This window comes from Lycium barbarum, chromosome 1 (genome assembly GCF_019175385.1).
Source record: "Lycium barbarum isolate Lr01 chromosome 1, ASM1917538v2, whole genome shotgun sequence".
In the NCBI taxonomy this organism is placed as follows: Eukaryota; Viridiplantae; Streptophyta; class Magnoliopsida; order Solanales; family Solanaceae; genus Lycium; species Lycium barbarum.
Window position 1 is genome coordinate 5,413,394 of NC_083337.1, and position 16,362 is coordinate 5,429,755.

General features: G+C 35.6%; 1 protein-coding gene across 1 annotated transcript; it reads right to left on the bottom strand.

Annotated features, from left to right (window-relative positions):
- Nucleotides 1-12,144: 12,144 nt before the first annotated feature.
- LOC132617691 (uncharacterized) lies at nucleotides 12,145-16,125 on the bottom strand. Its single transcript, XM_060333060.1, has 3 exons — nucleotides 15,915-16,125; nucleotides 13,720-14,028; nucleotides 12,145-12,613 (listed from the first exon to the last, which is right to left on the bottom strand). The coding sequence occupies exons 2-3, from the start codon at nucleotides 13,924-13,926 to the stop codon at nucleotides 12,239-12,241; spliced, it is 582 nt and encodes a 193-aa protein (XP_060189043.1). The 5' UTR covers nucleotides 13,927-14,028; nucleotides 15,915-16,125; the 3' UTR covers nucleotides 12,145-12,238.
- Nucleotides 16,126-16,362: the final 237 nt, after the last annotated feature.

Here is a 16,362-nt window from a genome sequence, read left to right on the forward strand (position 1 = left end):
CGTCACATTTTCTTCAAAATATCCACAACACCTTTCGCATCAGAGAAGACATAAATTTTTCTCCATCCATGTTGTACCGCTAGTTCCACAGCTTTTCTAATTGCAAATGCTTCAGCAATCATAGACTTCCCAGCGAACTGTATCGGGGATCCACGGGCATGGAGCAAAACACCCTTGCCATCTAGAGCAACAACACCAATGCTAGCCTTCTTTGAACTAACTTGTAACCTTGCATCAACAAATAAACAAATCCCACCTTCGGGCACTGTTCGTTGACATTCATTATTCTCTTGTAAATGGCCATTTGAGGAGTCAACATGCGTCATTTCAAGAAACTTATTATACTCAAATAAAGTTTTTGTCGCCATGTCTGGAGGATCAGTTAATTCATTATTAAAACACCAGCCATTCCTAGACTTTCATATATGGCACATTATTATGACCGTTAAATTTAGAACACTAGCAGAATGAAAATATTTTTTGCCATAGTAATCTTATCATTCCACTACAAAGAAAAATCAGTAATGTTATCAAGATCATTCCAATTAATAGGGCTCATTTTCCAAATTATTTGAGAATCAGGACATTAAAAAGCATGTGTTCCATATTTTCATCTTCTAATCCGCATCTCTTACAAACACTAACATGATGCATTCATTTTCTAATAATATTGTTAACCGGTAAAGTATTAAGCACGCACCTTCTTAAAAAATGTTTTTGTTTATTTTTAATATTCGTTGCCCATAGAAAATCCAAAAAGCTTCAGGAAAAGCATGACTACTGGATTGTGCAAGATTACCACTAGTGCTCCCTTGCTTGCTTAAATTTGTTGCAAGGTATAACCCGATCTAACCTCATAAACACCTGATTTAGTATAATGCCAAATTAATTTATCCCTAGAACTTGTAGTAGATAGAGGAATAGTCAAAATAGCATTTGCATCATCCAAAAAATAGAGTCTATTCAAATCGTTCATCTTCCAAGTCAGGGATTCTATATTAATAAGATCACACACTTTTAAATCCACATTATCAGAAGTAATAGTTCAACGAGGTTTAAAGCCAGTAGAATTAGGAATCTAGGGGATTCTAGAAATCTAGGGGTCTTTCCAAACATAAACTTCCTCACCCGTCGCAACTTTCTATTGTAAATGTTTTTCTAACAATTCGCGACCCCAAACTATACTTTTCCAAATCCAAGACGCCGAAGAAGTTGTCGTAGCATTTAAGAAAGAAACATTTGGAAAATACTTGCTCTTCAGAATTCGTGACAAAAGTAAATCTGGATTAAGCAAAATTCTCCAAGACATCTTTGCCAACATAGCTTTATTAAACGCCTTAATATCTCTAAAGCCTAACCCCCTCGAGCTTTAGGTTCACACAGTTTCTCCCACCTCTCAAAATAAATCTTTTTCCCCCCTCACATTGACACCACCAGAAGTTTGAAAGTATGGAAGTCATTTCCTTACATAAGCCCTCAGGAAGTTGAAAACAAGATAAGCATAAGTAGGTACCGCGGTTACCTCTTTTCCAGTTAGACTCAAAAAAGTTCCTTTCCATCCTTTAATTTTTTTCTCGCACCCTATCCTTAATAAAATCTAGCATTTTCTTTTTAGACCTTCTTATCACTGCCGGTAAGCCAATGTACATACCCATTTGATTTTCTTGGTTGTGCCCCAATATAGCAGAAATATTTTCCTTCTCCGCCTCTAAAATGTTTTTGCTAAAATAAATAGCTGATTTCTCTACTTTAATCAACTGACCCGATCATTCATATACTTAATATGTCAACAACAATCCTAGCACTCTGACTATGGGCCAAACAGAAAATTAAGGAATCATTAGAAAAAGTAGATGTGAAATACTAGGTCCATTTTTGTTTAACCTTAACTGCCACACCCCGACCTAGGTGTGGATCTTCCAAAGCGCCTAGATTTAGTTCCTTGAGTTCATCAACAGTCGATTGTACGTCATCTTGTAGTTGAGTGGGAGCCTCTTGGACCTCATCATCTATAACATCAAGGCATGTAGTTTTTTCCACTGTTATGTGATAGGATGTTTGCATTGAGTTTAGATCTTCCCCTTGACTTTCTTCGACTTCTGTGATTTCCTCTTCTTGTTCCTTCTTTGTTTCTCTATGAAACTGGCTGGTGAAAACAATAGTACTTCATTTCACCTTTAACGAACCATCAGTGGTGATCGATAAGAAAATATTTCTCTTCATACGTGATGGGAAAGAACTATGAATATCTTTGTTATCAGTAGCGTACGCAGGATGTTTTATAAGCGGTGTCACATTTTATAATGAGAAAAAAAAAACACTATAACATTATATTAAAAAAATCTAGATAAAACAATTCACGTATATTACTACAACTCTTCTCAATGAGTTTTTAAAATGTATTTAAAATAACCTCATAAAAATAATATTAAATACTACTAGTACTTTTTATATATAGGGCATTAAACGATGCTAAATTTATTACAAGAAAGACTAATGAAAGGAAAAAAGCAAAGAAAAACAAATAGTTGTACGTGTAATTGTTTGTAGATGAGAAGCAAATATTTTATTTTAAAACACAAAATGAGGCTGTAGCGATTCGAACTAGCATCCTCTAGATGAGGATCTATGCGCCTGACCAAGTGAGCTGCGTAGCTCGATCAGTCTAGCCGTGTCATTTATTTATTTAACTTGGTTTTGTTCTGCGTTTTGGTTATAGATATACATATTTTGTAAAATTTTCCGACGAAGCAGTGTCACGTGACACCCCTCAAGCTAAGGTAAATCCGCCTCTAGTTATCAACCCTTTTATAAAAACCTCGCTTTTCATGCTCCAACAACATTTTTTCTGACGATGACTTCCTTATGGATCCTACCAATGAAAAACAGAGGTTTTTAAGCTGGTGACATCTCCCTTCAATTGTTCAGCAGCTTCACTCTCACCCTTGCAACTCAACCTTTCAAATACAGAGACGCAAGATATTGATCTTCTTATGCGGTCAAACACTGAAGTTCGCTGTTGCATTTTCTTGTCCTCAACTTCCTTTGTCTTTTCCACCGAGGTGTGGTGTGATGAAACTATTTCGCGTCCCTTTATAGATGAAATTCGAAGAGGCTCCATCAAGCTGAATCCTAACCTAAACTTCGGAGTAGCGACATAATGCCCTTGCTTTCTCAACCTCATTTGGGACTCTATAAGCCCATGTATCTTTTCATCAATGACTTTATCTTTGAGCTCTCTTCGTCTTGCTGGATTAGAGATATCGTGACCTGATTTTTCAAACATTGTGATGACCTTTGGATCAAAGTGCCCTTTTATCTTATCAACTTGGGGATTGTCTTTAGAAGGCCCAAAAGTGACCGCCGGGATTTGTCCAACTGGGATAGTTATATTCTCCTTCAAATCTTGGAATGCTTTGTGACTCGTATCTTTCTTTAGAGGGTGAACTTGATGAGTACATTCCTCTAGCAAGGGTTGTCCCTCATTTTGATGCTCACATGGAACGTAGCGAAAAACTGGATGCTCCTTTTCAATCTTTGTTTGCATGTCTTCTTTAGATGATGATAGCTTAACAGAGACTTCTTCAGTTCTCTTCTTAGGCATCTTGACAGTGGCCTATTGAACTTCATTTTCTTCTTTTGAATCAATGTTTGCTGGGTCAGTTGGTGCTGGTTTTTCCGTATTTGTTTTACAAGAATCTAAGTAGAATTTTGCATCGATAAAGTATGACTCAGTCTCGGTGAAAGGCTTGATGTCTGCATCAATTTTGACTGCTTCACCATCTTTCATATACTTCAGACATTGATGCAAAGTAGACAGCACTACTCCATTTTCATGAATCCATGGTCGTCCAAGCAGCAAGTTGTATGATGTTTCGGTATATATAACATGAATCAAAGTGTTTGATTTCATGTTACCAATGGAGAATCCTACACGAATCATACCTATGGCTTGTTCCGCCCCCCCCCCCCCCCCCCCCCCCCCCCCCGATTGAAACCTTGGATAGTTTGGTTACTTTTGGACAATTCATCAACAGAGATTCCGATCCCCTTTTCAATCTTTGTTTGCATGTCTTCTTTAGATGATGATAGCTTAACAGAGACTTCTTCAGTTCTCTTCTTAGGCATCTTGACAGTGGCCTATTGAACTTCATTTTCTTCTTTTGAATCAATGTTTGCTGGGTCAGTTGGTGCTGGTTTTTCCATATTTGTTTTACAAGAATCTAAGTATAATTTTGCATCGATAAAGCATGACTCAGTCTCGGTGAAAGGCTTGATGTCTGCATCAATTTTGACTGCTTCACCATCTTTCACATACTTCAGACATTGATGCAAAGTAGACAGCACTACTCCATTTTCATGAATCCATGGTCGTCCAAGCAGCAAGTTGTATGATGTTTCAGTATATATAACATGAATCAAAGTGTTTGATTTCATGTTACCAATGGAGAATCCTACGCGAATCATACCTATGGCTTGTTCCCCCCCCCCCCCCCCCCCCCCCCCCTGATTGAAACCTTGGATAGTTAGGTTACTTTTGGACAATTCATCAACAGAGATTCCGATCCTTTTTAGCACCATCTTTGGCATGATGTTAATTACTGAACCATCATCGACTAGTATGTGGTTGAGATGTTGATCTCGAATAGCATCCACAACGAACAAAGGCCTGTTATGTGGCTTAGACCCCAACAACAAGTCTTCGTCTGTGAAGGCAATTGCAGCAAAACATGGGGCGACTTTTTCATTAGCATGATGTTCCTGCTCCATTGTTGGATTCTGCTCGCCTTCACTCTCCTTTATTTCTTCTGTGCTAGAAACTGCATACGTCGCACCAATTTGACCGCCTTGAAGGAATTTTGCAGGAAATAATTCATATAACATAATAGGCTTTCTGACTTTCTGTAACAAGGTAGCATTAACCTTCTTTCTACTACGAGATTTGGCATTCCTTGGTGGTTTCATTTGATTCACATCACTTCTAATTTCTCTTGGCTTAGGAATTCGTAGCCTTAGGACTGCTTGACGTCTTCGTTTCTTATGAGTAACTAGAGTCCAACCACTATTTCATTATCTTGGGTGGTTTTCTATCTCTAGTGAACCTTCAAGAGTTTTCCTTGGAAAATTGACTTCAACAGGCGTGAAACTCCCGAATTGCAAGAAGACGGTGCTTGCCATAGTCTGTGGCCTCGAGCACTTCTTTTGCTTGGGTACAACACTAGCATGGTTTGACTCCGTTGTTTCACCCATGTCTATGATGATTTTCCATTCACTTACTATCATCAATATTTTCTCCTTCAAGACGAAGCATTTTTCTGTCGGATGGCCAATGACACGATGAAACTTGCAGTATTTGGGATCGCCAACTTTATTGATTTCCTCAGGCCTCTTTGATTCAGGAAGATTAATGACTTTCTTAGCTAGCAATTCATCAAGGATCATGGGTACTTCTGAATCTGGAAAGGGGTAAACCTTTGCCTCTAACTCCTTTAGGGTCGGACGACGTTTCTCTTCCTTTGGATATTGACTTGGGGCATCCTCCTCTTTCATTTTTTTTGCTTGGTTGTGGCCTTTACAGAAGTCTCTTTCACTGCCATGGATTCTTTAATTTGGCTACTTGCGATGGTATCTTTCTTGAATTCCTTCTTTTCTTTTGTCAGATCAATAAAAGGAGATGCATTTCCATGACTTGCGATGCTCAACTCCATGTCATACGCTCATATTGCAAGTTTGTCAAAGGTTTGTGGTTTTATTCCTTGTGGAATGTACAGAAGGCCCCAGTTCATTCCTTGAATGCGCATTTCCACAACAGATATTTCGGAAAGACGATCTTTGCAGTCCAAACTCAATGCTCTCTAACGATTAATGTAATCCACCACAGGCTTTTCCTTTCTTTGCTTAGTTCCAGTCAACTCTATCATGCTTACGGCTCGACGAGTAATGTAAAAACGATTGAGCAAATCCTTCTTGAGTTGCTCCTAACTATCAACGGACTCGTGTTCTAGGTTAATGTACCAATCGACTGCAATCCCTTTCAGCGAACGAACAAACTGTTTTACCAAAAGGTCACTATGTGTTCCAGCGTTGCTACAAGTTTCAACAAAATGGGCGATGTGATGCCTTGGGTTACCTTTGCCATCAAATTGTTGCAGCTTTGGTATTGGTAGTTTGCTGGCATAGGTAGATAATCAATCTTTTTAGTATAAGGCTTAGAGTAATACAATGAACTTTGTGGTGCTCCTCCGTATTAAGCCCTGATGTTGTTTGTTATCATGTCTTGCAACTGTTGGACGGATAACATTACAACTGAAGCGGATTATTGTTTTTCCTTTTGAAAATTGGACTTGCAAGTGATTCCTTAACGTCCTTGTTGTGTGGAGTGAAACCAGACGGACATGTAATGGGGATGCTCTGCAGGTGCAAATGCCTCTAACTTGTTCATAAGTTGAGCGATTTGAAGATCTTTATCGTTAACAGACTTCTTCAAGATTTCAATAGTTTGCTCCATCATTGAGAGCTTCTCGTCCATATCCGTTGTATTAGCCATCAGGGCATTGACCTTTGTTGAAATTGCAAAATCCGTTGAATCCTCAGATTCACCAAAGTTGCAGCCAGTTTGAGAAAGTTCGTCAAACAACATAGATGCAAGGTTTCCCCCAAGGGTTGCGATTATGGACGTCATTTGAGATTTGCTCCTTTTCGCCATCTCCAACGAGGTGAAGTATTCGGACCCATCCAAACCGCTTGTCTTAAACTTGCATTGAGTAATTGGGCCAACATAACTGAGATTAGCAGATGCAGCAACAATAGTGTTTTTGCATGGAACATCGTTCATATTTCTGAAGGCCATTGTAGTAGTTGAATTTGCAGTTTTAATTTGCAAGAGGAAGAGATGAAGAGCAGAACTGGTCCCACTGGTCGTGCCAAAATTTGTTCGCAATAAATTTTCAAGTGCCGAAAATTAACTGCAATAAAAAATAAAAGAAAAAATATAAGTTTATATATGAATCTTGTGAGTACAATTCTGTTGTTTTCTTGATTCTTCTCTCCTAAACTTCTCCGTGATTGGAGGGCCTTCAGTAGCGTATTTCTCGAATTGCAGGATGATTTGGATCCCCTAGAGATGTATTTCGATCCCTAGGAATGTGGAACAGTACTTCATCATTTGGTTGATCTTCGGGAAGAACTTTGTTGAACACTCCAGAACTATGTAGTCGATGTTGCTGCTTTCTCCGATGCTTGCTGAATGTCCCCAGAAAGTTATGTAAACCCCCTATTTATAGTTGTAGGGAGTAGGCAACCCAAGTTTAGATGGACTCTTTTGCCTCATTCTGATTGGTTGATGTAAATCATTAAGGTTATCACAATGCTATGTGATAAGGTTGCTTGTGATTGGCCAAGACATGTCATTTTGGATACTTGACGATTTTTGATTGGTTCTTGTATTTGTCCAGGATTGGCACATCATTTGAGCACATGACATCATTTTGTTGGTCTTGAATTTGACTGCGATGCCATGTCACTTGACACTTGACATGAGTTTGGGGCCTCAAGATGAAATGGACCTTGCGCTTGAATTTAATTAAATGGACTTATTCAATTGTGCATTCCGAACTAATTGTTCAGCCCAAATTATCATGGATTTAATGCAAATTTTATTTGAATTTAACATAATCAAATTTATGTGTCTATAGTGACACATTCCATTACACAACCAACAACAGTTTGGTCAAAACCCATTCTTAAGAGCATTTCCTTAACAAAAATCAATTCGACTCTGTCATAGGCTTTAGACATATCAAGCTTCATAGTCATGAATTTCTCTATTCATCTTCTTTAATTTTTTTGGCAAATGCATAAATTCATGAGCTAACACAACGTTATCAGTAATTTGCCTATTACCTACGAAGGCAGACTGATTTGGAGATATAATCATAGGTAGAACCTCCTTCATTCTAGCAACTAATACTTTGGCAATAATTTTGTAAGCAGTGGAGTGGGTTGGTTTTTAGCTTTTGCCTTTCAATTGGGCTAGTCTTTAATTTCTGCCTTTCAAATTCTAATTTATATCGGTAATTTGCATGATTGTCCTTATTCTGTGGTGGTCTTTAATTTTTTTCCTTTGCCTAAAATACCCTGAGGTTCTGGGTACGAACACCGGCTCAATACAAAAAAAAATAATTCGCAAGCCAGAATTACGTAGCAAAATTAAGCCTATTCGCCTAACTTTTGTAGAATTCCAACAGAGTAAAAAAAAAAAATTACCTTGCAAAATTTCGCAAGGCAAATTCTGCTTTATAAGGCAGAATTTTCGCGAAGCCTTGCCTTACGATTTTTTTTTTACTGAACGGGAGTTCGAATCCAGTTACTTAGGGTATTTTCAGCCACTTTTTTAAGCTAAGGATAAAAATTAAAGACCAACAATTTGAGGGGCAAAAATTAATGGCCAACGCTTTGAAGGGCAATCCGTGCAAAAAAATGAAAATTATATAGCAGGACATAAATTTTTTAATGTCACAGGGCATAACTTATGCCAAGTTATTTGCCTTGAGGGGTAAAAATTAAAGACCATAACAAAAATAAGGCAAACGTGCAAATGACCCTACAAGTGTCCGATTTTTGTTTTGTCAAATGGTGCATCTCTTTTGTCTTTTTTTTTTAATTCTTCTTGAAGAAGACTTTTTTTCTTTTTTAATTTGCGAAGGAGACAGTGAAGGAACAATAATGGAGGAGCCGAAATTTTCACAAAAAAAACTCAAAATATAAACAAGTGAATATACAAAAATCAAAGGAATTCAGGATTCACTAATAATTTGACTATAATGCAATATTTTGATGAAAGAGGTTCGAATGAAAATCCCTTCTGATAAACCTTGCTACGTCCATGAGAGCAAGCATAAGCAATATCAAACAATGGAGATTGCAAATTAATCTTTCGGCAAGGAGCTAAATTAAATTAGCTGATATTGTAGAATTATATTAATCCCTGAGCCATCACGAGGAACATTTTAAATAATTAGGAATCTACATTCAATTATTATTGTTTTAGTAAGTTTCAAAAATCACCTTTGTTGTACAAGCAGCTTCTAACATGAAAGAACTTTAAAAAACCTATGCCTACCGTTCGAAAATGATTGATGGATATCACATGAGAATTATAATCCTTTTGTAGTAGTACACAGTGGAAAAGCAGTGCCAATTTCGGCTGAATTATTAAGAATTCAAGAAATCCCTACCCCTAATAGTCCAAGTCCATATATTCATTTACTTGGCAACAACGACAACTGACTTATTACAAATGAATTTGATGGAAAATAAAGATACAAACATTACATTTGCGTTTTGGACAAGGACACATAACCCGGGAAGTTCCCTAGAAAAATTCTGCATAAAGCGAAACGACCTAATCATTATTCTTTTGGTCTCAATTTATGTGATATTATTTGATTGAATACGAAGTTAACAAAATCAAATCTGTTAATACTTGTAATTCTAAAGAACCTTAATTAATATTTGTGTGATTATAAATTATTTTAAATTACTTTGTAAAATAAAAAAAATTAACATTGTTTTTGAAATATATTACCCAAAAAAAATGTGTCACATAAACTAAAAACATAATGAGAATTTTTGAGTTATGAATTCAATTAAGTCTAATGATGTTGGTACTTCTCAAGTCGTTCAGTAAGTGCTCACATCTCCCCCTACAGTTTAGCATTTTGTTTATCTCATCCTTCCATATTTATGTTATTCATTGCGTGTCACGGTTATTAGTCTCAACTAATTTATTATGAAAAAAAAAAGAATAACATATATTCCATGTTATGAAGAATTTCAGTAGCTCAATTGGTTGACTACTTGAACTTTCACCTTGTTGATGAGAGTTCGACTCCTATCTTGTAATCCCTGCTCCCATTTCCCTTTTTCCTACACCCATTTTTTTTTTTTTTTTTTTTAAATGTGGATTGTCTTCCTCCCACCCTAAACATTCCACCCACCCCACCCCACCCCACCCCACCTCTATACTTGCCCCCCTCCCCCCTCATTCCCCAACACCCTCGGCCCCCAACTCACCCCCAACCATCATCCCCCCACCAACCTACCCCATCTTTACTTTCATAGCATTTGCCTAAACTATTGCTCGTGGATCGTTATTTTTTGTTTACTTACCAAACATCATAAATAAGTAACAAGATCATTTATTTTTTCAGGAATAACATTTTTCTTCCTATCAAAACATTCACAATCTGTAAATATTCACTACTACTAATAATTGATAAATGAAACAACGCTAAGAGAACTCCATATTCCAATCAGGAAATGAATGAGACAGAAAATAAATACTCATATGCATGAATCACGATACTAAACAAGGAGATGAAATTTTACATCTCAATTGTTTCCATGTGTCCAATGAAATACCGTTTCAGTTCCACAAAGAGCTAGGGGTTTCTTGAACATTTTGCATGTAACCATGCATGTTTGGATTTTCACTTGTTGTTGGTAATAACTCTAGTGCATCAAATTCTATCAGTCCAGATTCAATTATGTAGTCCCATAAATGCAGTTGGGATTCCAGATCATTGCTGCAAGATGGGAGACAATGAAAGAACAATTATGGAGGAGCCGGAGTTTTCACTAGAAAAACTCAAAATATAAACAAGTAAATATATGAAAAATTAAAGAGATTCAACATTCATTATATAAACATAAAATATAATTTTAACTTTTTATATAATGTACTTTTTTGATGAAGGGGCCAAGTTCGGATGCGATGAACTCCATTCCAATACCTTGGCAATATCAAACAAGGAGATTAAGCAAATCTGAGTAATGATCAATATTGTTCCAACTTTTTACTAACAAAATCAACTGATATCGTCGAGTTAAATTAATTGGCAGGGCCATCGCGACGAAAATATTAAATAATTAGGAACCTACCTTCAATTATTATTGTTTTAGTCTCTGTTAAAAATCACCTTTGTTTTACAAGCAGCTTCTAACATGAAAAACCCTATGCCTACCGTTAGGAAATGATGGATGGATATGACATAAGAATTATATTCCTTTTGTAGTAGCACACAGTGGAAAAGCAGTGCCAATTTCGGCTGAATTATTAAGAATTCAAGAAAACCCTACCCCTAATAGTCCAAGTCCATATATTCATTTACTTGGCAACAACGACAATTGACTTATTACAAATGAATTTGATGGAAAATAAAGATACAAACGTTACATTTAAGTTTTGGACAAGGAGACATAACATGAGAAGTTCCCTAGGAAAATTCTGGACAAAGCGGGACAACCTAATCATTATTCTTTTGGTCTCAATTTATGTGATATTATTTGATTGAATACGAAGTAAACAAAATCAAATCCGTTAATACTTTGAATTCTAAAGAGACTTAATTAATATTTGTGTGATTATAATTAATTATTTTAAATTACTTTGTAAAATAAAAAAAGTAACATTGTTTTTGAAATATATTACCCAGAAAAAAATGTGCCACATAAACTAAAAACATAATGAGAATTTTTGAGTTATGAATTCAATTAAGTCTAATGATGTTGGTACTTCTCAAGTCGTTCAATAAGTGCTCCCCTCTCCGCCTACATTTAGCATTTTGTTTATCTCATCCTTCCTCGATATTACTGTCATTCTTTGCGGGTTAAGATTATTAGCCTCAACTAATTTAATATTGTTAGTTAAAATACATAAAATTAATTACAAAGAAGAAGAAAAAAAATTAATAACATTCCATGTTGATTGTCTTCCTCCCATCCTCAACACTCCACCCACCCCCACCTTTGCCCTTGGCCACCACCCCACGCCACCCCCTTGGCCGCCACTGAGCCCCCAACACTCTGCCTCCTCCCCCTCTCATTCCCCAACACCCCCGAACCCCCACCTCACCTACTCCATCTTCACTTTCATAGCATTTGCCTAAACTATTGCTCCTGGGACGATATTTTTGTTTACTTACCAAACATCATATAAGCGACAAAATCGTTTATTTTTCAGGAATAATATTTTTCTTCATACCAAGCACATTCATAATCTGTAAATGCTTACTAATTATCAACAAATGAAACAGAGCTAAGATAAGTACTCTTTATTCCAATCCGAATATCGAAGTATTGACACTGACAACAAATACTCATCTGCATGAATCACGATACTAAACAAGGAGATGAAAATTTACATCTCAATTGTTTCCATGCCCAGTGAAAAACTATTTCAGTTCCACAAAGAGCTAAGGGTTTCTTGAACATTTTGCATGTAACCATGCATGTTTGGATTTTGACTCGTTGTTGGTAATAACTCCAGTGCATCAAATTCTATCAGTCCAGCATGCATGTTTGGATTTTGACTTCTTGTTGGTAATAACTCCTGTGCATCAAAATCTATCAGTCCAGAATGCATGTTTGGATTTTGACTTGTTGTTGGTAATAACTTCAGTGCATCAGATTCTTTCAGTCCAGATTCAATTATGTAGTCCCATAAATGTAGTTGGGATTCCATATCATTGCTGCAAGATGGTCCATAAATCAATTCCTTCATCTTATCACACAAAGTTGTAGCTCTAAATTCCATTGTTGAACTTCTGTTGATCTGCACATGAATAGATCAAACATTAAATGTAAGTTTAAACGAATCTAGTTTGATTTGCAAGAAGTTGACACTTGACAACTTATGGTTTTTCTAGTACACCGGAAGTCATTTTTCGAATTTATGTGAAGGGATTCGGAGTACCAGGGTTAATAGACTTAATGTTGATTCTGAATTCGGTTATAAATTCTTCAATTTTTAGAAACAAAGCTTACATATTTGAAAACTGCATGAAAAGAAATACAAGTCAACATTGGTAGTGAGTCAAAATATTAAAAAAAAAAAAAACGTTTGAGAAAATAGTAGAAGGGAATATTAAGGATTAACATTAGTTTTAGTAAACAATATAATATCTGATGATTTTTTTTAGTCTAGCTATGAGTTAATAGTGAAGGAATTTTACTTCCATCCGAAGGTTACGGAAGTTGTTTTCTCCCTTTTGGTGGAAAGTATTATCGTGAATAATATTTCAGCCAACAAAACATCAAAAATGAGGGATTCATTTGTCTATAAATATTTATTCAAAATTTTAAATGAGTGTTTTTCTATCAAATTAGTTGATTATTTCAACTTCAAATTTGAAATATGAAATTTGAAGCTTGAACGGCGTGAAGTTTTGGGAGTTTTTCAAGTTTTTACTCACAAAATTTCAACTGAAATTTCATGCACAAACACAACTTTATATACCAGGATCGTTGGCAAGAGCTATAGCAGCTTACCATGCAATTGATTTTGAAACATATGCCCTTTTTCAACTTTACTATAAATACTACTCCCTCCGTTTCAATTTATGTGAACCTATTTGACTGGGCACGACATTTAAGAAAGAGTGAAGACTTTTGAAACTTGTGGTTCAAAATAAGTCTTAAATATTTGTGTGGCTGTAAATCATTTCATAGAGTGAATTTGTTTCCAAACTAGGAAAGAAGTCATTCATTTTGACACGGACTAAAAAAGAAATAGATTCACATAAACTGAAACAGAGGGAGTACTTTTTTTTTCAAATATCAACAGATTCAATATGTCCAAGCTCCAACTTATTTTTAGAATGTTTCCCCAAAACATATTTTCCATTATTACCAAACATACCCTTATAATACCATCATTACCTTAGTTTCATGAGAAATTTGCAGTGTAGAGTTTCCATTGAGCTGAAAGCTGGAATACACAACTTCAACACCTTCCTTATGGCATAATCGAATGATGTTATTAAAAGTGGCTAAACTATCAAGGCCAGTTATCAGAACCACGACCATGTTTGGGCCCATTTCATGGAATTCGATCTGAGGGGGTGACTTAGTTATCTTTGTGCTCATTTTCAATTGTTCCAAGTGCTTCTTCTTCTTCTCCAATTTCTTATCTAAGCTAGCTATGTACTTCTCTGCTGCATGTACTTGATCAGGCACTGCCACTGTGTCCTGCAGCACTCAAATTTTAAACGATGCATATAGAAGAAATATACATGCATGTAGATTGTCAGATTCAGGATTTGACGTTTATGGGTTATGGATTCTAGTTCTTTTTGAGTTGCTAGCTAGGTCCTAAATAAATAAAAAGTTAAGACAAATACTAGCTTTTTTAAGCTTTATGACTTCAACTTTTAAGGTTGATTAATTATTGTTTATGTATATATAATAGATGTTGAATCCCCTTGGCTTCTTCGCGTGCTTACTTTATTATACTTTGAACCCCCCTTAGTGAAAATCTTAGCTCCGTCACAAATTGAACCCGTCATATTTTTAAAGTTATGGATTCATATCCTTCATTTATTACAATTTTAGTAGATTTTTATATATAAATTTATACTCTGTGCTAAAAATACTGGATTCATATGAAGTTATGAACCCACCACCCATAAACTGCATCCGCTCTGGAGGCTGGCCTCCGCATGCATGCAAATGATATTAGCCAAAAGCAAGTGATCATTATTCCTAACGAAAATAATTGGATGCATGCATGATCTCACTCATAAGAGTTGGATGGTGATGGAACAATGATCTCATCTAGAGGCGGATTTAGAATTTTAGGTGGTTCAATTTTTTTTTTTTTTTTTTTTTATAATCATTGAACCTTTTACTCTTTTAAAAGTTATGAATTCAGAATTTAGTGATTTCACACATGCACACACAGACACATTGCTTCTGTGAATAAAAGATGTTCAAGCTCAGTTGAAACCGTACCTTCTTATATAACTAGATGTGCCACTAATTCAGAAAAGTTAGGTGTCGAACGAAGAGAGAGAGAGAGATCAATTTTCTGAAAATTTTAGTCTAGCGGTTACGAACTTTAAAGCAATAGCAGATATAGATTATTTTTAACGCTTAGGCCTATTTTCAACCTATTTTAACCCCTGCTTATTATTAACTCTCAGGGCTATTTTCAACCCATTTTAATCCGTGCTTATTTTAACGCTTAGGGCTATTTTCAACTCATTTTAACCCGTGATTATTTTTAATGCTTAGGGTATTTTCAACCAATACAAATTTTAATCCATAATACTTTTAACCTTATTTTTTCAACCATGACAAATAATAATCACTCTTTAAATGTCTCACAAATTTTCACTGGTCAAAGCTATCATATTTGGTCAGTGAAGATGAAGTTAAAAAAATTTAAAATGTGTAAGAATAATTCTCTTCCGCTTGAAAATAAAAGTTGCACAATTACTTTCAACCGATGGAATTTAAAAATTGTCACTGAGAAATACTTGAAGCATGTAATGAAAAAATGCAAGAAAGTTGAGTTCAAGAAGAAGAAGAAGAAAGGCTCATGTTATCGATGTGTGCAAGTTCAAAAATACTCAAAAAAGAAATCCACAAGCACAAATTGCTAGATTCGAAATTAAGGAGGAACAATTGTTCTAGATTGCTACAACAGAAGCAAGGAAGAGTGTTGGATTTTGCATCTGTTACTGCTACAATTTTCTAGAATAATTAATTGTTTAGTTGTAGAAGAAGTTTAATAGTTAATTTAGTATAATATTCAGTTTTTTAGTTTTAGTAATAATCTAATACTTTTGATGTAGGAGAGAGTCTACTACTCTATTTATATGCCTATATAAAGGCTTATGATATTAAAATTTATATGAGACAGTTTTTATTCATATTTCTACCTCGTTGTTTGCATCTTTCTCCAAAAAACCATAATAGTTTACCACTCACATGTTCAAGGTTTTGCAGTATTTCGGTATAGGACATGAATATATACGTACGAAACTACTAAATTTTAATAAATATAATATTTTGAACTCATAATAATTTCAAAACCTCGATGAATTCAGTAGTAAGAAATTTAAAAAACAAACCTTAGACGAGGAGGCCTAAGCAGGGAGCATGGAATATAGCTGGTTAATGAGATACTTCATATAAATCCTTCTATGTTTCTCCACATACTTCCTCTCCAATTTTGGACCTGCCTTAGCTGATTTAGACCTCCGGCTACTTTCCCTTTTTTTCTGTTGAGTACTAGGCATTTTTAGAAACTTTTTTCTAGGTGTTTCTTGTAAACTTTTTGCCTATTCATTAGTACTACTTTAGTTCCCAATAAATAACTCCTTTTATACGTTCCACCAAACCGTTCTCTCTTGGGGGTCAGCAAAACCATGATGCATTAAAACTATAAGCTAGTGATGTCACCAATTAGAACATCATGTAGTTGTCATATTTCTTATTCTCCCCTCAATAAAATCAAAATTTGAAATATATGGTTTCCTAACAACGACTTCAGGGTAACGCTATAGGATAATAAATGAG